General features: G+C 41.5%; 1 protein-coding gene and 1 long non-coding RNA gene across 2 annotated transcripts in view; both read left to right on the top strand.

Moving 5' to 3' along the window:
• The first annotated feature begins 2,424 nt into the window (after window positions 1-2,424).
• The window catches only part of sh3gl2a (SH3 domain containing GRB2 like 2a, endophilin A1), a 36,935-nt gene continuing 12,793 nt past the window's right edge, over window positions 2,425-26,566 (top strand). The window contains 1 exon segment of the mRNA XM_085162092.1: window positions 2,425-2,627. Within this exon segment, the coding sequence (XP_085018218.1) occupies window positions 2,583-2,627 (45 nt within the window). The 5' untranslated portion in view covers window positions 2,425-2,582.
• Window positions 2,637-25,933, top strand: LOC146517060 (uncharacterized). The gene is made up of 2 exons (XR_014874454.1): window positions 2,637-17,200; window positions 17,608-25,933. It is a non-coding gene; the product is annotated as an uncharacterized LOC146517060 (long non-coding RNA).

A 26,566-nucleotide genomic window follows, 5' to 3' on the forward strand; every position in this document is an offset into this window, starting at 1 on the left:
CTGAGGATAGCACAACATTCACATCATTTAATCTGCTGCAGCAGACAGACAGACAGCACAAATCTCTGAGGCCACTATCATTTATTGTAATAATATGTGGCCTATTGCAAGGTCTGTGTTTCTCATGCGGTTCAGCGGTGCTGCATCATCTTTTACCACTAGGTGGAAGCAGAGCAGTTTTTTTTTTTTTATCTGGACTGTGGGCAAACAAAACCGACTTTTTACCTCGCCAGCCACAAAAAAAAGTTAGTATCAACTTTTAAATTATAACATTCAAGAAATTCTCGTGACAGGCCCATTGTCACTGTTTTTTGTGAGCTTGGCCTTGGCCTTCCACTTCAGTGGCTGTTCACAGTGACACCCAAGATTAAGTTATGTAACTAAATTAAAATCACTACTTTTTTGGACCTTTTGTTTCTTTGTTATTTCAGTAACAGAAACAGAAATAATAAACATACATGAATAAACCCGTGTTCGGGGATTCACCACATGATGGCGCCACTAACACAGCAAACGCTGCTCATTTTCACCAGTTCTGATGTTCTGTGGTGTAATGCCTTGTTATTACTAGAGTAATAACAAGGCTTGATAAAGACAAAAATAATAATAAAGAAACTGTGTTGAAGATTACAGTTTGTAATTTAGCCAGAATACTTAAAAGTCCTCTCCGTTTACTACATTCACATTAAAGCGCGAATGCGTCCACCGTGTGAGGTGTTCATATTTTACATAAGAAAATAGAAATATTGCTCTATATTTGCACTCTAAAATGTAAAGCGGCCTATGAACGTATTGCGTGGTCTCCCTGCACATACTGTGGTCTGATCGTAGAGACCTTCGGTTGTTACTTTGGTGCTGCCAGCGCTTCTGCACTTCTTACACCCACTATGCGCCCTGCTGCTGAGAAGCACTCCTCCCACCACAGACAAATGGACACAGTATAACTTTTACCACCTGTCGTCTGCGCGCTTAGGATTCGTTTCATTTAAGTACGTCACGGCCGCAGATATGGCCACATTTACGATTTCATGGCCAATTTTGTGATCATGCTCCGAGCCTAATTCAAATACTCTAACCTCGGCCATATGGGATGCGTCTCTGACTGTCTGCCCAAGTGGCCAGCAGACAGTAGACTAGCCATCTGGCGCCGTAGGGGGTGCCGCTGAGCTGACAAATGTGTGCAGGTGACTTGTTTGTTTGAATTCAGACCCGCTGCTCGCATTGGTCCTGCATTTTTGAGCAGGCTTTTCATTGTTTTAATGGATGCAATGATTAATGGACTGAGTCTGGATCTGAGAGGTGATGGACTCACGCGTAAGCGTGCGTGTGTGTGTGTGTGTGTGTGTGTGTGTGTGTGTGTGTGTGTGAAAACTTCAGATATTTTTTTACACCATAACACTGAGTGTGCGCAAGTTACTAGCTAAGTCTTATAGGTGTGATGGAACGTGACAGTGAATTTCTGCACTCCATGTAATTTTCTGTGTGAGTCGACGCCAAAACAGTTTTTGCACCATGACGCACGAGTAGGCTGCATTTAATACACTGAGCAAGAAGTACAGAAGTGATATGATTTGGATAGTTAGGAACGGACTTTTTTTCTGAGTTCTGGGTTTTTTCTGAGAATTTATGTTAAAAAAATACCTTAAAAATAAAAACAAGACAAATATAAACACACAAAATGACTTTAAAAGTCTAACATTGTCTGTTCTACGAGTGGTTAATAAAATAAGAGTTATGCTAAATGTTGTATAGGTAAGATGGTTAATGTTGCTTTTTTAATTTCTTTCTCATGTTTGCCTCACTGCTTTAGTCTCCTCTGCGCTCTGAAAGCTTGTGTAGGTACACGCATATTAGTATGGTACATTACTTTTTCTCAATTAATAGTCAGTATTGCAGCCGAACCTGCAGTGTAACCATTCATTATGGCTCTGAGACACTTAGAGACTTTCGTAAGGGAGATAATAGTAATTATTGGTTTGCTGTAGTCTGGTTGTTCGGGGTGGGACGGCTCTCTCCCTTGAGAGATGGGCGCTGTCCAGGGTGCTGGAGATGCTGAAACGCAGAGGTGTAAAGGTCATACTTCTTTCTTTCTTCCCTGTCTCCCACGGAAACCGTTCACACATCACATTTGGGCACAGTGCCCCTCACCAACCCATGTAGCTCTACCACCTAGATCCTCCTAAATCATTGAGACATAAAGAGTAATGTCATCCTTTTTCTTGGTATCGCATCACGTTAGTCTCGCGTCTTTTCTGCTAAACGAGCTTAGATTAGAAATACCTCAGCCCCCTTTTTAGAGTTCGGCTGTAGTGAGGAGGCGGCCGCTTTAAACTGAGCAGGCTTCGACGTCAGAGCCGTTTAAGACATGTGGTTTTGACATCCAATAGCCTGATAAGGGCTTTAGTACACCCCCCCCCCCCCCCCCCCCCCCCCCTTCTCGCAGGAGATCCCTCTGGTGAAGACCAGTGTAGACGGGAGTTAGCCACGGCTGCAAGATCACCAGATTCAATTAGGAGCGAGATTCCCTGCTCACACCTGCAGCAGCACTTCGTATTCCCAGCTAGAACCGCGATTTAGCGAACATGTCTGTAGCGGGGCTGAAAAAGCAATTCCACAAAGCCACTCAGGTACGTACGGTGCTCCGGCTCTCACTAGATCTTCCACTTACAGTGTCACGTTGTCTGGGGGGAGGAGGAGTGGCGTGAGGTTTGGAAAAGCAGAGATTCATCCCCAACACAGTGATGATTAATTCACGCTAAATGTCGCTGCATTAACACGCAGTGTTGTTGCTAGTCGTGCTCCATTTATCACCTACAACCTCTGGTGTTTTTGTGGTTCTGGGGTGCACTCCGCTGAAAACACTGGCGTGCTGCAGCACTGCACCAACGGGAGAATGCATCAGTCGTGTTTGACTCCGGTGGTTATTCAGTGCGTGATGGGAAAACACGATAATTATTCAGTGCCACGCTTTTTGCGTGTCCATCTGGGAGCCAGATGGCACAACACTGTGATGACAGTGATGTCGGGAACGTCGGTTCTTCTCCGTACCCTTCAGATGACATTCCGCGCTGACAAGCATCGGAGCTGCAGCTCGTGCTTGTCGCTCACTCTTGCAATGCGCAAGTTGTGGCCCTGAAATGAAGGACGAGTTAAGTACAGGAGAAACTCCGAGGCGCACCTCGTTATGCAATCGTTAAGTGCGCCTTGGCGGAAATCCGCTCCTACCAGCATCGGCACGCCATGACCTCTGCGCCCTCTAAATGCACTTATCGCCTTTTGCGGGACACCAGGTGATAAATTGAATTAAGCATTCCCCATCCATCACTGAATCATCGGTTATTATTATTATTATTATTATTATTATTATTATTATTATTACTGTAAGGCGCAAGCCCAGCGCAAATGTATTCTGTTCAAGGTTACCCAAAGCGCTTTCTCAACCCTCTCATTTTAGGCTAGTCATGTATTATTATGTTATTTCAGGTCAAAGTGCACAACCTGAAGGTTTAATCACCTTTAACTCGGGAGCCAATCAGAGTGCTCTTAAGTGGGACCTTGAATGTATCAGTGGCTCAAAGGCCTTGAGTGAGTTTTATTTCCTCTAGCTTGGAAACTTCGGGAGGTTTTCCATTTATAGGGCTGAGTCACAATGACACTGTCCATTAGCTTCAGGGCCCTCACTGCAAGACACACAGAGCCTGTGTAAGTCACACACACACATGTGTGCCCTCCCCCTCATTGTTCAGCAGTTTATGCAATCTCAGAATGGCTTTAGTGACCAGTCTCACTTTGCATTGTTCTTCAACTTTATGAGCAGCTGTCTCTGAGATGGAGGGGAATAGTGCCTTGAATGTGACAGTAATAATCACATGTCTATTCAAGGTCTCTGCCTGGAGATAGTGAACACTCTTAATTGCAGGTTGAAACTGACTAACTGAGAATTAAGTAGCAGCTCGTGAGGAGAGGAGTTTACTGAAACAATTGGCAGCTCGAGATCCAACATCGACATGCAGTATACTCTGTTATTGTTTTTTCATTTGTTTTTCACATCTCCCAACATGAGTCATTTATATTAGTGCTAATGTCACACTGACATTTGTAAGGCCTGTGTTGATAATGAATCATGCATTCTGACTGCATGTTCCTAAAGAGCAGTGCTTGCAGATTACCGCTAGGTGCATTATGTTTGGGAGACTGGATCGGGTTCGAGTGTTAAATAAAAGACAAAGTGAAGTAATTGGGAACAATCTCAAATTGCTGTTAACACATTTCTCAGTTTTAATCAAGAGCTCATTTTATCTGATTTGAAATAGACAGCAGCCCACACAGGGCATTGGATGGCTGCACTGATTGTGTTAATTCTGTGTGATGAGTCTATTGTCACCCATTAGCACGCCCTCCCTCTCCTTGCAGGTGTTCCTTTCTCGTCATCAGATGAATCTGTGTGTGTGTGTGTGTGTGTGTGTGCACACGCAAGAGAGTAAAAGAGAGGTGGGGATACACATAAGCATTTATATTTGTAAATATGCATAGATTTATGTGGATCTGTGCATGCATAAAGAGGTGTTGTTGACTGTCTAAATATGCAGTAACTGTATCTGAACTTTAAGATTTTTACTTGGTGCTGTCTTCATTAATCTGTTTTATTCCCATTGTGATTTAATCAGCTTTAGGCTCACAGTGTGTTGTCTCTGTGGTCTCCTGCTGTCTGTTCCTCAACATTACACACACACACACACACACACACACACACACACACACACACACACACACACACACACACACACACACACACACACACACACACACACACAGCCCTCTTCCCCAGAATCCCAGTGGCAGAAGGTTCCCATCAACCCCTCTGTTCCTGTGCCACAGCCTTGTAATCCAAGCCCAGATTTATGTGGGAAGCTGGCTAGTTGTACACAGATGACAAATGTTGCTCAACCATACTTTAAGAAGACAGTCACACAACACGAGAAGACGTCGTCAATGCATGAAGTGTTAGAATCAGAGATTCATAATGGTCAGAAAGCAGTAATAAATAATCTATATCCATATCTGCTTTTGTTTTTTTACTTCAGTTGTTTTATCATTGTCACGTCTCAGTGCAGGCTAGAGGCAATAAGCCACAGTATTAAAATCATATGCCTGATATTGTATAAGTCCCCGTAGTGCCACTAAAACACCTCTGACCTATCAGGACACGGATGCAGAACCTGTAGTGTTGTCCTGTGGCGTCTGGCACGGGGCTGCAGGAGGAGATGATTTGAGTCCTGTGAGTTGCAGGTCAGTGCTTGGTCCGTGATGCATGTTAAAGTGAAGTCAGGAAGCCTGAACTGATTACCTGTGTTATTCACAATTGATTGATTTTCCATACTCTGGCTAATCAGTGAATAAAAATTCCCAGATAAACTTTAGACCATTTTTAAGCAAATATGCCCCCAAAAATTCTCTGGTTGGAGTGTCCCAGTAACATTTACTGGTTCTTGTGGTGTTATATGCCTGGAAAATAAATTTGGGGATTTGATGGATGTTCCCTCCACTGTGGTCAAGTGCTCGTTTACAGGGGGTCGTTTGATTGTTGGGATTTTCTCTCTATGATTTGAGGGTTTTTAACTAACAACGTAAAGCACCTTGAGGCCTCGAGCACCTTATTATTCAGTTTATTGAAAAAATAAGATCAAACTGACAGATTAACGATTCATATCAAATAGTTGAGTTTTTTTTCAGCAATGATATACTATAACAGATGTTACTGCATATTAAGTTATATAAAAATTAAGTTCAGGAACATCAAATAGATGATACACCCACACAAGCAGGCCTGTATACATCACTTATGGAGTGATTGTTTGAAAATCCAAAACCACACTAACATCAAAATTAGATGTGAACTGAAATTTTTTTTATCCTAAAATGCTGTATCGACCTTTTAGCCCAATGTGTCTCTAATTGCTAATTATCTGTGCAGCTTCAGTCTGGAGTTGAGGACTATGGCGTCTGCTGTATGAGCAACAGCAAATCCTCGTTTTAGTGGAGGAGGAAGATGCATTTCTTTATTGTAGACACTGCTGAGAAAAACGGCTCATAAAAGGCAGAATACCCTGAAGTTAACTGCGACTTCAGTGCGAAATACACAAACGCAAACTCAGTTTCACCTTTTCACATGCGTCGCAGAGTAATTTATTTCACACAAACATAATCACACTTTTCTCCGACAGAATACATCTCTCTCCCTCGCTCAAGGACATCGATGCCCTGTGTGCTGCATTAATAATGGGGGCCATTTTAAAAAGAAGTGAAGCATGGGGGCATGAAGGGTAAAACCCAGCAGGGTCCCTAGGAATAGCTTTTTTTAAAAAAAACTTTCTTCATTTAATCTGCAATCCATTAGTCATTCTCACTATGTGATGTAACTCAGCACATGCTATAATAGGTTACAATACCTCGAAAGTGTTTGTATTTCATTTAAACCTGCTATAACGACAGCACAGTGTATTCTTCCTCTTTTGTTTTTAAGCTCACAAGCAGCGTTTTCAACCATCTTATTTTTAAAGGTGATGATCTCTGGCTTAATACGTCACAAGTCAACTCCACCTCGGAGTCAAATGAGTCACGCTTAGAGCAGATTCTACTGTCACGATGCCACCGTCGCTTTCAGGTTCATTTGCAGCCAATGGTGTGTGTGTGGACGTGCAGCTTTTTATATTGTACTGTCTGCTAACTGTTTAGAAAACAAAAGCTTCTTGTGATGGGACTATTTTCAATACCGGTTTTGGGGGATGGGGGGGTTTAGGGCTGCGGCGAGCGCATTTTTATCTCGGTCCTGCAAGCAGGAAGATGAAAATCTGTTCATCAAATAGAAGCTGCAGGAGAGAGGAGGGAGGGAGGATGAGCAGGAAAGCTTGAGAACGTGTGGCAGAACCAGTGAGAGATGAAAAAATAAAGAGAGTCTTTGGGGAGTTTCACTCTTGCAGGCTTTTCAGATAAAATGGTTTCTTTGCTTCTCGTCAGTGTCAGAAAGAAGCTGACGAGTTTCCAAGTTTGGCTCCCTCCGTATGAGTCACGCTAGTGATAGTGAGTCTAAAGAGGTTTAATCCAGTTTGTTTCATGCCGTGTTGGAATATTTAGCTTCTTGTTGCATAAAATGTATTCTGAAAATGACTGAAATTACGCATGTGTGTAGAGCTCGCTCCTGTCTGCATTACATGTGCATCTCAACCGTACCTCACACACTGCAGAGGCTGTTATCTCGATCCAGACTCGTGGCTGTTCTGCATATGCACTACCCACGTTTTTAGCCTGTTCTTGGGTAATGATCAACACAATGTTGCAATATGCCATACAGGTTATTAACTATAGTATAGCACACATTAATATAAGTAAAAATGTGCGCATTGACATGATAACAGTATAATCTGGAATCAACCTGCACTATTTTTTAAATCTATGCACTGGTATATTTGGGTAATAACGCCACCTTTTATGTTTCAGTGGATGCCAAAAGATGGAAATCAGTGGTGAGGATGCAGTTGAGGAACAGAAATACAAGCAGCCTTGATCTGTTTGCAAATGAAATTATCTGTGAAGATAGTTTAGCTACATGTCGATGAGTGATTGTTGGATTCTGGGGCTGTCTGCGAGCCGTTACGAGTTGTAAAATCAAGAGGCAGTTATTAGATTTGAACGTCATATATTTCTTGCAGTGGGTAATGGGAGTAGTGATCCTTTATTTAGCAGTCAGGCCTGGTTCTACTGGAGATTTCCCAGCGTGTGTGCTGAATGCTAATATAGCAGCTACACACGTGCCACTCTGATTTATGCTTCTTCAAAAACTGGGCGGTTCATTTTAGTTTGTGAGTGAAAGGCAAATTCTTTAGCATGTAACACTGTGTGTGTATATCTTTCCAGTATCATCTCTTGGTTCTGGAAAAGTATGCAGTGACAAAATGTTAACGCCCGTGGACGGACACCCATGCGAGCCTAGGGATAGCAGCAGGGTCCTTGGATGTGATTGACGCCTGCAGGGCTTTAGGGCAGCAGATTGCAAGTGGGTGACTCATTCAGCCTGGATCCTCGCTATAGGCCTACTGCAGTGCAGCGTAAAACAGATCCAGCTGGGAGATAACAGATGGGGCGGGAGGAACAACAAGAGTGAAGCAAGGATAAGAGATAAGAAAAGCAATGAAGAGGAGGATAGCAAGCATCCTTGTGCTGATAGGGAGTGGCACAGAGGCAGAGGGAGAATTCAGCCAAGAGATGCTGAAGGCTGCAGCAGAAGGACAAACTCTCCGAAGTCAGGAGAGAGTGTGGGGGACAGAAAAGCTCTGCAGGGATTTACTCACATGCAGGCTGTAGGGAAAAATGCAGCTCAATGCTGAATTTTGACAGGATCCTTTTTTTACTTCTAAATTCTGGGTAAGGCTGCAGCTTACATTTGCTTTCTTTCTCAGTTATTTGATGGATTATTTCTATTAATTGGCCAAAATATTTTTTTCTAAATTTCAGAAATTTCACACAGTGTAAAACAAAGATGTTATGGGAAACAGCCTGTTCTTGCTTTTGAAAAGGTTAGAAAAACAGCACCACTTTGATGGCAGAGCTTAAATTGTAGTCAAATGGTGCCTATCATGCTGTAATCACATATAAGTCACATGCAGCACACTTCTAAAGTGGGCCGGACCAGTAAAACTTCCCTTACTTTCAGTGAAAAGACGTTTAACCACACATTTAATCCACGAGAAGATATCTTAATATAAGAACTGCAAATTCAACATTGCTGTTTGTCTCAGTTTTTCCACACGATAAAGAGACACTGCTCTAGTTAATGAAAGAAATCTTTAACCTAAGGAATAAAGGTGTCGTTCATTGCCTAGACTGGACTGTAATTATACAATTAAAAGTTTCTGTAAAATTCACAGAAAATGTATTTTTCTTTTTTGACCCTTTGTTTAAAAACATCCTATAGTCAGGAGTGAAAAACAGGAACTCTGACACTGCTTTAGGCTCTGTATGATGTCATTGAGAGCATAAATCCTCAACATGATGCTCTCATACAGCTCTGGCTGTGAGCCCAGAAGTCCCTCTCACTTGACAGGTTCAACCTGAAAACCATCTGTTTGCGAAGAGCAGCCAATCATAAGACACTGTGAGGAGGAGGGAGGGGAGGGGCTTAACATGAGATGATGAGATCAATAAGAGCTGTAATTGAACTGAGTCATTCGAGGCTAATAGAGTCCAAAATAGCAATACTGAGCTGCAGTACCATGTTGCATAAAATATCCCATTTAAGGTTATAGAACAAACCCAAGGTGGCACTTATGGGAATCTTTACTGTTAATAAATACTTGATTTCTGGTCTGTGACAGAAAAGACATGCAGGAGACTACAAACAGGTGCTGTACTCTTCCCACCGTTCTGCTTCACGTCATATGTGGCACCCTTCTTCCTGCACGTACATCATGAGGTGAAGTGTCCTCCGAAGGCCTGGAAGCTCTCTCTTTAAGTCAACACAGTGAATCCAGTGCAGCACTGCAGTAAAAGCAGTGCTGCACTGGATCCAGTCCAGCAGCAGTACCTGCATTAATATCCCTCTCATCTTTTTATCTCCTTTATTTCTCCCCTTCTTTGGTGCTTCTAATTATCTGCATTTGCTTGTCATTTTCCTCCCAGCTAAATATCAAACTTTTCTGTAGTACCCTTCTACCTTTTGTGTAAAGTTCCAAGATATATAATGTTTGATTTTTGTCTTCAAACTAGAAGATTTCTCGCTGGTTCTAACACAGTTTTGCCGTATATTGAACAGCACACGTGCAAACTCTTGTTTTCTTATTAGGCGTGCTTCAGAAAGAAATTTAGACCTTCACATAGATATATCAAAGTAACTGTGACAGGTTTTCGTCCAGTGTGAAAGTCAAACGCCACCTCCATCACCACACCTCAAACAAATCATTAATTTCCCTGACACTGCATTAATCCTAAAGATAGTATTACGACAAGTTTTTATTGACCTTTGAGCGTGTGACTAGCTTTCTCCAGAGCTGCTGCCACACATTTCAGGGAAAGGGTGTCTCCAAAAACAACACAGTAACAGATCTGACACGCTGTACATCTAACTAAATCCTGTATGTTTACTTAAATTATTTAATCGGGTTTAAGCAGCTGAAAACCAGCAGCAGCCCACGGAGAGCTTGTGGACTGAACACTGGCCTTTGGAGTTGCCATTTTTCTGACATCAGGTTTTTGTTCTGTGGGTTAAAGACAGTCACGACCTGCAGCGTTCCCCATATTCCCTATTATTAGCTCGTCCAGTGACTGGGCGCTGTCGGCACATTGGACCCTTTAAATATGCAGAGCAAACGTGAATGAACATTGTTTAGCCAGCTAGATATCTGTCAGAGAAGAAGGTGTGCGGAGTGAAAACATTGCTGCTATTTCAGTCATTCTTATTTTGACAGCAGCAGTCGCTAGAGGTTCTTTTTTCTTTCTTCTTTCTTCCTGCAGTTTCTTTACCGTCCGTGGTTTCTCCTTTCACTCCTTCCTCATCCTCTTTCTCTCGCTCAGCATCAGTATTCAGGCCATGGTGGATGTTTTATTCATATTATGTATTCCTGGCATCAGCCACTGCAAGAGACACTAGCTTAGACTTGGGGTCGGTAAAAAGGAACTCTCAGTACCTGTTACTAAGAATTAGCAGAAGGTTATCCTCACCACACTTAATTAATAAGAAGCAAAGTGTTTTATTCTTGCAGACAGAGATAGGACTGACGTCTACTTCAGGAGCATTCAGGTCACATCATTATTACCTGCATTTATAACCCTGAAGAATGCAGATTTCCCTGTAAACCTGCTTATCCCACTGATTGCTGAGCTGCCTACATGCTTGGACATGTCGAAGAGGCACTGCAACATAATTTAGGGACACGTATGCTTTTATTGTGCATTCACTTGGAATTCGAGGTCATGTTTAAGTCACATAAAAGCACCATGTTTTAGATTTAAGCAGAAAAAAAGGTGTTAATTATACTTTTACAGCGTTACTGAGAACACATCTGACAGGCAGTGATAGTTCGTAGCCAAGTACTCCACTTATATTAAATTATTAGATCCATTTCCAGTTTTTATTCCTACTTTTTCATTTATTTATTTTCATTTTATTTGTCTTTATTTTATATTTTCCGATAGGCTGAACAGCGTTACAGATTAAAGCAGTTACCCCCGATCACTGTGACCACTTCCTCTGGGGCATCAACTAAGCAGCGAGCAGTTAGTCTAAACAGATTTTTCTCTATTCAGATGTTTCATTCCCTGACTGCAGATGGTGTGTGTGTGTGTGTGTGTGCGTGTGTGTGTGTGTGTGTGTGTGTGTGTGTGTGTGAAAGCAATTGAAAAAAAAAAATCTAGGAAAAGTGGGTTATTTTGTGAAGAGAGAGCAGGAAGAGATGAGAGGAGGAAGTAATGGAGTTAAATGGAGAGAAGTGGAGGATGCTGGGAACAGAGCTGACGAGGAGGCAGCGCTTTGTGTCCCCAGTTTAATGCCTAATTTGGCTCATGAAGGGGCAGTAATGAGGATCGGGAACAGAACGCGCTTTATTGTACTTACATGTCCGATAAAGCAGCTCTCCGGGTGTTTTGAGAGGGGGGTATGTCAGGATGTGACAAGGTGGTGGGGGGGGGGGGGGGGGGGGGGGTCCTTCTGTTTTTTATTTGTTTGTTCCTTTGAAACAACACCAACAACCTCAGCATCCCCCACCCCCTCCCGCCAAACAGAAAATGCATGTTTCCATCCTAGACGTGGACACACAAAAAACACTCACTCGCCTCGTGCCCAGACAACAGCCTCGCACCAGCTGTGGGGGTAAGACCGAATGGCTTGTCAGGGATTATGCTCAGATTAATCGGAGCACAGTGACTTTGCATCATATTTGAGCTGTGTGCGAGCCAAAATCAGGGCGCTGCACGGTAATCTGTGAAACGTGCAGCATGTGCCGGACAAGGCCGCAAAATAGACCATGTGACAGAGATTCACGACTCTGCCATCAGGCTGTTTTTGGGGTTTATTTTTTGTGGATTCATTTAGCAATTTAAGTGCTGATGCCCTACATGATTAACAACCTTTTTTTTAAATTTATCAAGCTATATGTTAAGATTATTACAAATGATGTGAGAACAGAGATAAAACATCTGTTTTACTATAATCCTATTATAAATATGGCCTCAAAATGTTCATTTTATTAGTAATAAATCATTCTAATTAAACATTTACTATAATGTCCTATAATTGCCTTCATGTTATTCTTTGCTGTGCGGTGGGGTAATTATTTATTTGGCTCAATGCTCTGTATAAACAATCCTCTTCATCACCTTCTAGATTTATAAAAATGTGCCGCAGACTCAATATGGCAAACACCACCCACAGACAAAGCTGTAGATGAGGCACCTTGAATTAAAAGCCAATATAAGATGGCTTTTTAATCAGAAAGCGGCTGTAGACTTTGTGTAGGTGTGTGTCTCTGCAGTCATGAAACAAGGTGTTTGCCAAAGACATTTAAATAAATTATTACAGGATGACGATCATGTGCATTTTGCAGGAAGCGAGTCAAGAAGGTGGGGCAGTTCTAGAAGAATTGTAATGTGGGTAACACTTCAGTTTTAATCAATCCTAAGTGCATTTAATAGTTTACAACACAATATGATGTAGTACTGAACATTCAGCCTCCCACCAGGTGACCAGTGCAATCGCCTTGTGACCTGATGTCGTCACCCAGAACTTGAGGGTGCACTGCAAGTACTTTCAGTCAGTCACCAAATGCAAAAAAAGTAGCAAAATTAAGTTTTTAGGTATCTTTTGCTGCAGTGGAACACAAATAGAAAAATTAGCCTCAACCCTCAAAACCTCAAAGGATGTGCAGTTCTGAGCATAACCTCATAAATTATTGATTTAACCTGCTGAGTTTGCATGAGCACAAACAGGAACTGCAGACCACCTCCTGCCTTTTAAGCTTGAACAAAAACTAAACCTTGAAAATGTGAAATTGTTCTGAAGGGCTGCAGTTTTACTGAAGCGAGCTTAATAAACTGGCGACTGAGTGTGTAATGACCTTCATAGAGGAGTTTTTAACATGTCATTGCATGCTGTTTATGTCAGTATCCATTTTTAAATCTTTGAATTTCCAGATTTCTTTATAAATATATTTTACGCGCCTGCAGCATCCTTCCTGTTTATTTTCTCAATGCTCATTTTAATCAGCTGTCACTAACAAAACAGTCTCAAATTCCCACTCGGCAGAAATCTGAAATAAAAATAACTAATTATGTTAAAATAGGACGACGACCAGAAAATTATTCTATACTTATCATTTCATCTTGAGATGTTTTTATATGTTTTGCTATATTTTATGGTCGTCAGAATTCAGTTGCTTTTACATAAATGTGAAGGCGAAGCAGAAGTCCTCGCTGTTCTGGGTTTCATTGCATTTCTGTTTTTCTCTTCTCTCCTGTCATGACCTCCTTTTTGGGCAGGAAATCTAATCAAACCAGACCGGCCTTGAATAGCAGACAGTCAATATCAAATATACAAAACGTCGGACTGGCGAGGCTTTTCAATTTCCTCGGCTTTTATTAGGTACGGATTGATGACATCGTGTAATTTGTGAGTTATTTCTGCAGTGAGATTGAAAATTTGTGTCTCGGAGAAGGAATCGGGTTTGTTTGTTTTTTTATTTATTTGTTTATTTTGAGGGGTTTTTTTGGATATTGGCATAAAGGCATCACTGCTTGTTTTTACCCAACGCTGCTCCTAAATCATGGTTTAGCTTGATGGTAGCATCATCAGCAATGTTAATCAACCGGATTTCATGACTCCAGTATGATGTTTTTTGGGTTTTTTTTGTTTTTTTTAAAAAAAAGAAGAAGAAGCAGAAGTAGAAAAAACATGGTGTTTTTCAGCGGACACTCTGTCACAGCACACACACTCAGACACACTTGTTTCCACCTATTTGTTCTCCTGCTTTTCTTATCATCGTCATCACCTCTGTAACATGTCCTCACCTGTCACACTGTCACACACAGAGCTCTGCTTGATTCTGTTGCAGCTTTCTGTTATGCTGCATTACAACGAAATGCATTCAGATGGTAATTATAGTAGATTTTTAACAGAACTCAAACATGCCTTCACTCTGCGTATAGTTCATCTATAGTCCTTCCAGGAAGTATTTTCTTTTATATTAATCAGAAAATACAGAAGTCCCAAACACCATGTAGCTACAGCAATCTATGGCATCACTTGCTTTTGTCTTATGTAAACAGATAAGACCTGGAGTCATATCATCGAGCTAATTAATTATACTGACACACTATTAAAATTGAAGAGTAATGATAATACACTCTGTGACAGATTAATAAAGCCAATATTTCTGCTTTTTTCTTTTTCCTGCAATATTTCATCTTTACTTAAAAAGAGATGTTTTTGTATTGCAGATGATTTTCTTATAATGTCTCCGGTGTTGTGTGATACCATCGTTTATTCATAATCATTAATCACTCTGTGATTCAGACTTGATGATCTTTTAATCACTTGTTTATTCCAACCAGCAGCCAAAACCCTGAACATGCTTTATTCTCTTTATCATCACATACATGAATCCTTATATTTGAGAGGCTGTGATAAAATAAATAAATAAATATCTGGCTTTTATCAAAGCTGTTCTCTCGAGATTGTCTGATTAATTGATTAATCCTTACAGAAACAGTACTGTTGTTTTGCACTTAGGCTCATTGTTAATGGTCATGTTTTCTGTGGGAGGACTGCTCTCTGTCAGTGACTGATAGCGTGGAGGGCAGTGAGGAGTTTGCTGATTTTTTAAATGAAGAATAAAGATCCAGGCCATTGAGTGCATGACTGCGTATATATGTGTGAGGCTGATTTTTGGCACAAGGTCAAACATTTTCTTAGCAGACGAGCCAGATTCATCGTTCCTGACGCGGAACTGTTTCCTCTGAGACGAACGATAACACACACACAACACAAAGAAATCAGAACACACACAAAATGGCTGCTGTGTCTCTTTCACTGGTTTTAACAACTCCGACCGCCAAAATCTGCAAGTCAGCTGTCAGGGAATGATGGGTTCTTAATATACCTGGATGACACTACTCACCAGCCACTTTATTAGGCACACCTTCCTTGTACCACTTTGAACCCCTTTTGCCTCAACTGCCTTAATAATTAATGACACAGATTCAAGAAAGTGCTGGAAACACTCCTCAGTTCCTTGGTTTCCTGCTCTTAGCTCTGACAGGAGTGCCACCTAGTGTGGTCTTCTGCTTGCTTGACATTTTGTTCCTTCAGAGATATTCTAAATAACGTGGTTATTTGAGTTAGTGTTGCTGGATATTTTCTTTTTGTCAGACCATTCTCTGCAAACACTGGAGATGGTTGTTCAGGGAAGTGTCAGTATAGATGAGCAGTTTCTGAAATACTCAGACCAGCCCGTCTGACACCAACAACCACGGCAGATTCAGAGTCACTTGCTGCAGTGTGATTGGTGAGTAGATATTTGCATTAACAAGCAGGTGTACCTAACAAAGTGGCCTGTGAGTGTATAATATTCCATCTGTTTCGTATTCCGACACTTGCTATCTTCTCGGATCAGATGTTATTCAAACTGACGTCACAACTTGAGCAGCAGTCGTAGTTACTATAGTTCATACATGGCACTGATAAGTCTGGTTGTTGAGACGACTTCTTCTTTGTGTTAGTAAACTGACAGTCAAGCGGAACTTTATACTCACAAGCAGGCTTAATCTTAAGGATAATTGATGTGGTCATGGAAGTGTGGATTACAGATGCATGCCCACGCACACGGCACACAGCACACTGCACACAGCAGGTTGCAACTGAGCGCTTTAATAACGATCATTAATACGGATATTCAGCGTCCACTTCCTAGACAGCACCATCATTACACCCACACAGATATAACTCGCAGCACTGCTGTGTAAACAGAAAAATTATATCACTGTGAATCTACTGCACACACAGAAGGTGCCTTTCTGTTTGCTTATGTTTTAGAAAAAGTCAAGTCCTCTGCAGGCCTCAAAGCTCTGTCATTATCTCTACCGACAGACGAGCAAACGTGAAATGGAAATTGCGGTCTGGCAATCAAGTACAGCAAAACAGAACACCGACATGCTGCGATGTGCCATTAAATTCGTATTTGCATATTATGCAGGGCGTGTGTTTAAATAAAGGGTGAGTCACTCTATCTGAAGATGTAAATTATTTTTTTAGGGTCATGTTCCTCAGTGTCTGTTGGTGATAAATAAAAAGGAATGCCTCTACAATCTTACCTGTTTGCTGATTAAGGCCCCAGTTACACAGGCTTAGTGACACCCCCACCCCACTGGCAACCGCTGGTTGCTAGGGAACGGTGTGTAATCCCTGACTATTTGGCAAGTGGTTGCTGGGGGTTGCTAGAGGTATATAGTGTCACATCAAAAACCTTCTTGGAATTGCTTTGGTCACTAGCAGATTGCCACAGTCTTGTCTGCAAACACTCGCCAACTACTCGCTGAGCAGTAGTGACAGAGACCGCCTGCCCTCAAAATAAAGCTAGCTCCTTTCGAAATGTGTTTGCTGCAGCAAATAGGTACGACCTTTACTTTGAAGGAGGACATTCTTAGTTTACTGTTTGTGTTGCACGTTTTACTCGCATTCAGCTAGCAGTTTGCAGATAGTATGACGTCTCCCATGCAATCTGTTAGCGACCAAAGCAATCACAAGGAGGTTTTTTTGTGCCACAGCCTCTGTGAGATCAGTTTTATCCTAGCGACTGCAAGCAATCTTGAGGAACCATTCATAGATTAAGCATGCTAATGGTTTGTTTTCTAAATAACAAGCTAATGACATATTAAAACAGACCTTTAAGGATGCTCCAAAAGCCATAAACCACAACCCCAGTGAAGAGCCCCCTCAGTAATCTTCTCCTATACGTCTTTGCTAAACCGATTGCTCTTTGCTTTTTTGTTGTTGTTGTGAAACCAACTTGGCCATCTCAGTCGCCACAGAAGCCTTTGTGTCGACTATATTACCTTAATACTGAATGATAAGGACAGAAAAAGGGTCAGTTTACGCTCATTCAGAATTATTCTGTAAGACATGCTGTTCAGCTATATAGTAAATCAAAAGGTGTTTATTGTTGTTCAGTAAAAACTGCCCATCAAACACAATGAGTGATTTAAAAACAGGATAATTGTAAATGTTTTCTTACAAAGAAGCTAATCGACCATCTGACAAGCACTTTAGTAGAACTGGCCTCTCAAAACACTCTTCCTGCAAGAAATCTTTAACATTAACAGGCTGAATGAATCAAGTGAAACAAATGGACAATTGAATGATTCAGTTTAATCATTGAGCTAGAACGAGTCAGTTCTTCATCGAGCTTATCTGTCGGTGGAGGTTCTCAGTCTTCAGCGTTTGAAATAACGACAGATGCACTTTTTCTTTTTGGTTCATGAAGACGTTTCAGCTTTCATCCAGGAGGTTTCGTCACTTCTAAAAGCCAATGGACCCCAGTGGGATTGTCCAGTTTGGGGGGTCCTGAGAGTTGTTGATCCACCCTGCAATCATGTGAGTAAAGGTGGGTTGAGAGAGGAGTGAAGGAGCGCCTACAACACCAATTATCAGCCATCTGTATCTCAGCCTTGAGAGCTCCTCCCAGGCATTTCAACCCTCACACACACCTTGACTCATGTGACCTTATAACGCATATGATGGCAGGCAATGTTACTCAGAGTCACAACTCCGCCTCAGTAATGACATACGCCTTAATTCACACCTTGCCTCAACTGACTATTAACAACTTAAATGATTACAGGGTGGTTCAGTGACTTTCAAGACCCCCTCCAAGGGGACAACTCCACCAGAGGTTGGGACTCTCCATCAGCTTTTAGAACTGAAGAAGCCTCTTGGATGAGAGATGAAACGTCTTAACGAACTAGAACGAACAGAAGTCCTGTTTCCTTTATTTTGGGGTCTGCTGTGCCAACTAACACTGGCAAATTGACACTACAGACTTTCAGTCTTTCTACAGGCTAAAAAAAACCCATTACAACCAACAAACATTACATTCTGACCCAATCCAGCAGCAGGAGCTCTGAAGTGTAGATTCACTAGCTGGGCCCACGTCCTCATTTTAGATTTGACAGCGTTTTAGTAGGTAAAAGTGAAAGATTTGACATGAATTGAGCTGCGGTTTGGGGAAGGCCTCGAAGGGAACTGGCAACAGCTCCCGGGCCTGGCAGATCCCCATGTACTAAATAGAAGTGAAGAAGTTAAAGAATGGAGAACAAAGAGGGAGGGTGGGTCACATAAACGAGAATGATCAGCTTGCAGAACTGAGGGAACCTATATGGATGACAGCCGGAAGGACCGTGTTTGAAGGCGTGGTCCTGCTCCTGATTCTGATACATAATCTCCAATTAAATATGTAAAAGTGAAATTCTGCAGTGGGCAGTTTTCAAGGCCCTTTCTGTACATTTAGTAAATATTTTTCTTAATTGCTTTTAGGTTTAAACAGTGAGTGGCTGGCAAAAAGACTTCATTAAACAGGTGAAATTAACAACTGAGTCAAAAGTGCACTGAGTGGATGGAAGAGGAACATGGTGAGTTTTTCACACGTTCATGTGCATCCAAGGCAGACCTACTGAGAATTTCATACTTTATGACAGAATCAGTCATATTTTTAACAGATGCAGGATTACTCTCCTGCGTCACTGGGCCTGCCTTGCCTGAAATATGCTCATCAGCATAACTGCCGTAATTTGCAAAAATAAAACGGCACATTTTTAATATAATAGCTTGAGAATAACTCGTTACTATAAATAACTTTCAGTCTGACAAATTTTGTCGCGTGTGCAGTTGCTCATCCTCCGCCGTTGTCATGTCGTCATCATCACGAGTCCCACTGCTTGCAAACTCTGGCACGTTTTCACCACACAGACACACAGAGCCAGCTGGTTCTCACCCACCACCACTACCCCTCACCGCCACCCATCCCTCTTCTCTTTCCTCCCTCTCTTCCCCCAGTTACTGAGCAATACATGGAAGGATGTGTGCACAGCTATCTCCCCAGCTACAGACTCATCCCTGCTGTTACATAAGTGCCACGCAGAGGCTTACAAATCAGATTATAATAGCCACGGGCCACACTCTTAGAAAGGATGGAGGTTAGTGAAGCAACATGGCGGACCTATGGACTGCTGCTGGCAGTTTTGGAGAGAGATATGGCTGGCACCCTGTCGTGTCCGGGTGTTAGTCTACACTCGGTGTCTTACAGCTATTAAAAAAGGCCTCATGAGCCCTGCTTTTGTGTCCCGGTAGGTTGAGTGAGATTGTAGTCATCATTAGAACCAACAGTATTGCTGAATTTTGTCCCCACTAATACCTCACAAGGTCCTTGATGTTTAGCAGGATTACTATCATCCTAAAACGGCTGTGTCTGGAACAGCTAGCCCACCCACACGTCGTTTCTGAGTACTGCGATTTAAGAATAACGGAGGGATTTTCCTTGATTCCACGACAGCACAGGTCTACTAAATTGGGCGACATTACGCACTCACAGCTTCCTGGTGTTATGTCCTTAGAGATCCTGGTCAGCTGAGGTCAAAGTTTAGCAGCGTACTGCAGATTTAAGTTAAGGTGAATTCAGACAAATTGGTGAGTCAGAGCCCAAACTCGGAGCGTGGTGTTGCATGAGTTGCAAGACGATGAGAACATTGAGGCCTTGAGGATACTTAGAGGTGAGAGAAAAAGCAGAACACGAGAGAGAAAAGGACGTGAGAGAAAAAAAGAAAAACCTCCCGGGCATTTTTATGTAGTTTTTTTAAAAACATTTTTCTTTTTAATATTTTGTGAAGATTTGACAGTTCACTGTCGTATTCTCAGCTGACCTGAACATAGCCTTACCTCAGTGCTGTTTTTCACAACATAAAAGGAGGTAACGGACGAGGGAAAAAAGGTGATAAACGTACCAATTTAACCTTTGTACACACAAAATAAGAGTCATGTGATGACTGTGTTGTTTTTACATTTACATTTTAAAAAATGTCTCCCACTATGGTGGGAAAAGGACAGCTCGGCGGCAGGTGACTGGATCAGGAGGGGAGGGATGTTTAATTCTGACAGGAAGTGTGAGATCGTCCTGTTATTGTCCAGCAGCAGGGGCTGTCCTGCTAATGGCTTCACTAATCACTCTTGTCATTTTTAATCTCCCTCTTCCACCCTGGGTGTATTTAAAGCAGGGGCCTCCGTGTGCCCAGCCTGGATTAGAATAGTGAGCAGCAAAGGAGGAGGGGAGGTGTGGGAGGCAGCGGGGAGGAGAGTGGCATCAGCAGCACGCTCCTTGTGTGCCTCACATTATGTGCCATGTGACTAATGCTAATGCTAACAGCACTGTTTTAATACTGAATATACAAGTATGAAGAGGACAGGAGGATGGATGCACTTGGATTTACATTAATTTAGTCTAACAAGCAGGTACAAATGTATATCTGCATTTAAGCACACATCGTGGACAAAGAGAACCTATAGGTCATTTAAATCAAATCTAAATTTAAATCTTTTTATATTAAACCATGATCTCTGCAGGGCTTGTGGAATGTCAGCATTAAAAACCTCCGTCTATCCCAGGGGTTTCTGTGTAATCGTATCCATACATGAAATCATTTGAAAAGGAGTTTTCACAGAATCTACTCAGTCCTGTGAACAATTAAGAGGGTAAGTAGTGTCAGCCGGTCGCTAATAATCAAATTTACTTGATTAAGTGATCAGCAGCAAGTGTGACCACCTCTATCAAAGCAGAGGTTTTGGCAGTTTGCTTGTTGGGTGCGTGTTAATACAATATTGCATTCTTCTTAGAAGTGGACGTTCCCAGCAAATTATCCTCAAGGTGAGATTGTGAAATGGTCAGAAACTAAAAAAAAACCAAAAAACCCAGAAGAGCTGCATCTCAGATTTTACAGGCCTCAGTTCGCCACTAATTAAATGTTAACTCCATGACTCCACCGAGACAGTAGGTATCTCTGCATGTTTGATTTTGGAAGGTCTCTTACTCCAGATGCCCCATAAGGATTTTTGTCTCTTTCAGAAATTGAACCGACAATTTTCATGACAGTACAATTATTTTGGATGGGTTGCCAGGAGAAAGCCTCCTTCATGGCAACAAACTTGGCTTTGGAAAGTTACATTTGAACAGATCACAAGATTTCTGGAACAATGTATTCTGGACAGATGAGTGGAGATATTTGGCCATAAAACACAATGGTGAAAACCAAAAACAAACAAACATCACAAACATCTTATACTGTATCAACTGTCAAACACTGTGGAAGTGGGGTGATGATTTGGGCAATGGTACCTGGGACTCTTGTAATTACATGGCCTCAATTAAATGAAGCCATCTGTCCAAAAGCTAAAACTTAGCCCAAACTGGGTCATGCACAGCAAGTCCAGATCCCAACCTGACTGAAATACTGTCAAGACCTTAACAGAGCTGTGCATGAACAAATATCTGCAAACTACAATGATCTGAAGCTACGACAGAGTGATGAAGTCATACAGAAAATAATTGGTTCAAGTAATTGATGCTAAACCTGTTTCCAAATTCTACTGAATCTTAGGGTGCACCTAATTTTAACAGGCATGTAAAAAAGAAAACTTACATGCAGTCATATAGCTGTGTAAGCCATGTTAAATCTATTTATTGGTTTGTTTAATTTAGACCTGATATCAGGTAACATTCATTCCTGCCTCAGCGGCGCTTTCGGTTCAGTGGCACTTTGTAAATATTAGCATCCTGACAAACATAACTAAAATATGACACATAGTATCAGTATAATAACAGTGTCCCTGCTAGCATTTAGCACATGCAATCACTTGACGCGCTTAACTGAGATATGGAAGATAAAATCCGCACAAGTGTCACTGTTAGAATTTAGCTCTGTAGGTTTTCTAGTCTTGCTGTTATTTTTTTTATATATATAACAGCAGAATTAAAATACCTTTAAAACACAAATGAAGCAAAATAAGTGTTAATAGGATTGTCCTTGCCCATAAAGTGCTTTGAAATGCAATGCTGTTTTTCAGGACTTCCATAAGATCTCTTCAGTTTTCCTTTGAGGGGGGGGGGGTCTCCCCTAATATAAAACTTTGTATTTAGCATGCAGACAACAAAAAAAGCCATGTATATTTCCACCCACTCTTTCTATTTATAGCATTTACAGTGAAAGGTAGGAGATAAAATAGATACAAAAGACTGTACTGAATTGTTTTTAAATGTCTTTTGTATTAAACTGCACTTTTCTTAATGGTAATATTTTGATAAAATAAGCTGAACCACCTCAGAAGACAGATTTCCAAACTGTGAATCATAAAAACACAAATGCATGTGTAGAAATATGAAAATAACAGCCTGACTGCGCCGGTGCAGCTATGATGATATAGAATTGATCACAGTGTGCTCTGCAGTTAGCGAAGTAATCTAATCCTGGACTTCTGTTAAAAGCAACAGCAGACACTTTCTGTGTCAGCGTCAGCTCAGTTTCATTGCAGCCTTTTAAGAGTATTAACTGAGCCTGTCCTACACAGGTGTAAAAGCCTGCTCTTTAAAGTCTCCTGTTGTATTTGCCTACTGGGTTTTTAGTAATCCCTGTGGGCAGGTCTCTTAATCAAAAAGCAAGCAGTGACGGCCTGCTGGTGAATCATTGTTGGCAAATAAATATATAAATGTGAGATTCAGCACCTGGTAAAGGTTTTATTCTGGCAACGGTGTTGAATAAAACCTTTTAAAGTCAGGAGAAAGGCGCTGTGGTTCTTGCTGCAAGCTTGACTGCAGGATCAATACAACTCTCATATCCTTCACTAAAAGCCAAGCTGAAGCCACCAGCCAGGTAGCCGAGCCCAGTGAGAGCCTGTGTGGGAGAAACACTTGTGCTTGTTTAGCTGAAAAGATAGAAAACATACATCCTACCAGCACTCGTCTTACAAGTCAGAGTTTGCATAAAGTAACGTGATATAATCTGTCATTAAAAGTAGCTGCTTTCCAGATTGTGTTACACTAGTGGACGTTAACCTGCCAGGAGAGAAGGCGGACGGTGCTAGCACTGCTAAAATTGGTGACATACTGGGTATCTGCTTACTTTTAGTCCAATAATTAAAACCCATGTTTAATTAAATATGTACATAATTTGCTACACCCCAACCTTCTTCCATACTAGAGGAGCCGATGATACCTGCAACAGGGGAATATCAGCACATTTGTATAGTTATTTCTAAAACTAGTGTTTTGAAATGGATGCAAGACATTTTTATCTTTTACTAGTTTACTGTTTTTTGGGGGGGGGTTGCTGTCATCACAGCGACATGGCAGTGCAGCCATTGGCATTGTTGCCCAATAGCGCAAACATGTGAATCTCCGGGTTTTGTTTTGACATTTCTCTGTGGAGCTGGCATGTCCGTTCCTCCAGCTACTCTGGCTTCCTCCCACAGTCCAGACGTGCAAGTTAGGTTAACTAAGGATTTTAAAGTCTCAGTCACATAAGCCTACAGACCGGTTGGCAAACTCCTGGCAACCACAGATCACTGGCAAGACCTCCTTGTGACTGAATATAGTCGCAAACGCTCACCAGCTAATTCTTGCGCTGTAGTGGAAAGAGTGCGACGCAAAGTGGAAATAGAACGTTCACCTTATAAGAAAAACTGCATCTTTGCTGCAAGCAAAACATTTCAAAAGGCCTCTGTGAGTAAGGCCTACTCACAGAGAAAAAGAAAAGGCATAAATAAGTGTGAGTGTTAGTGCATTGCATAGCTAATGTGGCTAACATAATCATTAGCTTGATTGTAGATCAAAGCAGCCAATCAGAGGAGCTGCCTCTTATGATCTGTAAGATAACAGCAGTTTTTCCATGATGAATCCATTCTCATCTCTGGAAATACTCTAGTTAGGTGAAAGGTGACACACGGGTAGAGTGTGCAGGTGGAAAGACATATGATCACTCGCTGTGACTGCTAGAAGACCGTTAGTTTGAACTTAAGAAGCTGGGAGGGTAAAGTCCACTTTACGCCCAATCAAACTGACATTTGTATTTTCACATACAGCTCTGCCTGGTAATGTCTTAAAAAGTTCAGGGGGTGGTGCATCTGTGAAAATGGCTCCTGAAAAGGGCAGAAACTCACTTGGATTTGAGCCTAAAGGAACTGAAACAATCGGTTTGAAACACAGACGTTGTAGAATGTAAGATTTTGAGCTGAAGCTTTTAAGAGTTCATATTTCAGTGACTGGAATATATTCCCTTTAAACCTGAGCAGGGTTTTAAATATGTTTTTACTGCTGATGTGAAGTGAAGTCATTGCCCCTGTCTGTCTAGAAAATCCTCCTCATCTGACAATATCACTCGTATCCCTGCCTTTTCTTTTAAAATCTGTATCTTCATTTTAAATTACACCTTAACTGACAGTGCAGGTTAGCTTGTGCAGAAAGACTTGTCACAATCTTAGCTGCGGCTCTTATTCGCCTTGCTCCGGTAATTTGTCTTGCAGCATGAAAAACAGACATCACACTTCAAAAAGAAAGTAATTTGGTAAAAATGATGATTAGCATGAACATAATTTAAAACACATAGATGCAAAAGCAAAAGAAAGAGCATGAGTCGGTGGGTCCCGATGATTGGATTTGCTTAATTACTTTTCATCAGAGCAAGATCTAGAACCTGAGAACTGAATCGCTGTCATGAGTAAGGTGACCCGTTACATCATCACGCTCGGTTTTACTTTACTAAATCCTGTTATTTCCACCAAAGTCTCTAAGAACGTAGATGCACTGTTAAAACATCCATATGGGAGCGTGTCAGGACACACTGTCTGACCGTAGCGGTGACGTAACGGATCTTGAGACAGGGGAAGAGGAAGAGCCTTTGGCAAGACCTCTGGGCTACTTTTCTCTCCCTATTTAGCATATTTAATCTAGTCTGATTTGCATTGTGTGGATGGCAGCAAGAGGAGAAAGAAATGGAGGGGGAGCATCTTTTTTTCTGGTTGGAGTCTGTGTTTTTTATTTTACCTCTTGTTCTGTGTGGCCTGCTGCTTTTGTGATGTCACTCCACCAATTTTAAATAATCCAACTATTATGGAGCGGATAACATTTTGTAGAGACAGACAGTCCCTAGAAGATTAATTCTAGTAACTTTGATCCGTTGATCTTTGCTCTACACCACCATGAGAAAGAAATCTTCTGTTCAAAGTGAAAGGTCGTAAGGTTCAAATGACCTTTGGAGCATCATCGGGTCATAATTTTAATCTCTCAAAAAGAAATTATTGGAGTGATTACTGCAAGGCTGTGTCAGTTCTGCCCTGAAAAACCGAAACAGGCTTTTTACTGCTTGTTAGCGAATTTATGTAGCATATTCATGCTAGCATAGTAATTATAATTTTGTTAATGTGTTTGAGACTGTGCCAGACACGACTGGACTGCATTTGTTGATCATTCTGATGTTTATTATACTGCTTAACTAAACTGACATTTTTTAAGTAACAGGAAGAAATTTATTGATAATTGTGGTAGATCTATTTCTTTGTTTTTACCATCACTTGTTAAAAATACGTAGGGCCTTAGTCATAAAGGCCTGGAGACTAATCATGGGGGAAAATGAGTATTCCTCAACTGGGTGCGAGTGGTTCCTGGAGGTTGCTGGCTAAAGCTTCTGGTCAGTGCCCCTGTTAACCACCAGTTGCTAAGGAGAAGTGTTTATTCTGTGACCAGTTGGTGAGTGGTTACTGGCAGCTGCTAGTGTGAAGTTGACTGGATACAGTGCTGCCCAGAAAAACCTCCTTATGATTGCTTTGGTCACTAGCAGGTTGCCACAGTCTCCAGTAGTTGGCATGGAAAAAAGACTCATAAAAAGTTGTTTATTACTGCTGCAACCAGCGCATTTCTAAAAGTACAACATTTATTTTTTAATTAAACTCCCCCCGTTTCCAGATTGTGTCACACTTTATCAAGTTTCACTGGAGTTCGGAGAGTAAAAAGCGAGTATTAGCACACAAGTCGGCATCTTCCATGCAAACTACTGGCAAGGGTAGAAATTTGCTGGAAACCAAAGCAAACACAAGGACGTTTCTGGTGCGGCAGCCTCTTTGCAATCTCACCAACTGATTAGGTAATACCCATTTTCCCCTAGCAACCTGGCAGGCTAGGGGGTCGCCAATAGGTCTCTAGGTCTAATCACAAGGTCTTTGGGTCTCACCTTGTATCTTGAAGTTGAATGATGAGCATATATGAGCAGGATTTCAGGTCATGTTTTAAAACATGCTTATGGTCCTATGTGAAGCTTAATCACGTGCTATGTAGACAGTAAACGCAGACTGAGAAATGACTTTTCATTGAAGCTGGAGGCAGCTTGTGTCTCATATTGTTGAAAAGGGAACATTGTTTGCATATTAATAGATTCTTTTCAATTAGGGTCAAGGCAAAAATTATCACACAGTACAGTATATTTATTTATTTATTTA

This window comes from Neolamprologus multifasciatus, chromosome 6, assembly GCF_963576455.1.
Source record: "Neolamprologus multifasciatus chromosome 6, fNeoMul1.2, whole genome shotgun sequence".
Lineage (NCBI taxonomy): Eukaryota > Metazoa > Chordata > Actinopteri > Cichliformes > Cichlidae > Neolamprologus > Neolamprologus multifasciatus.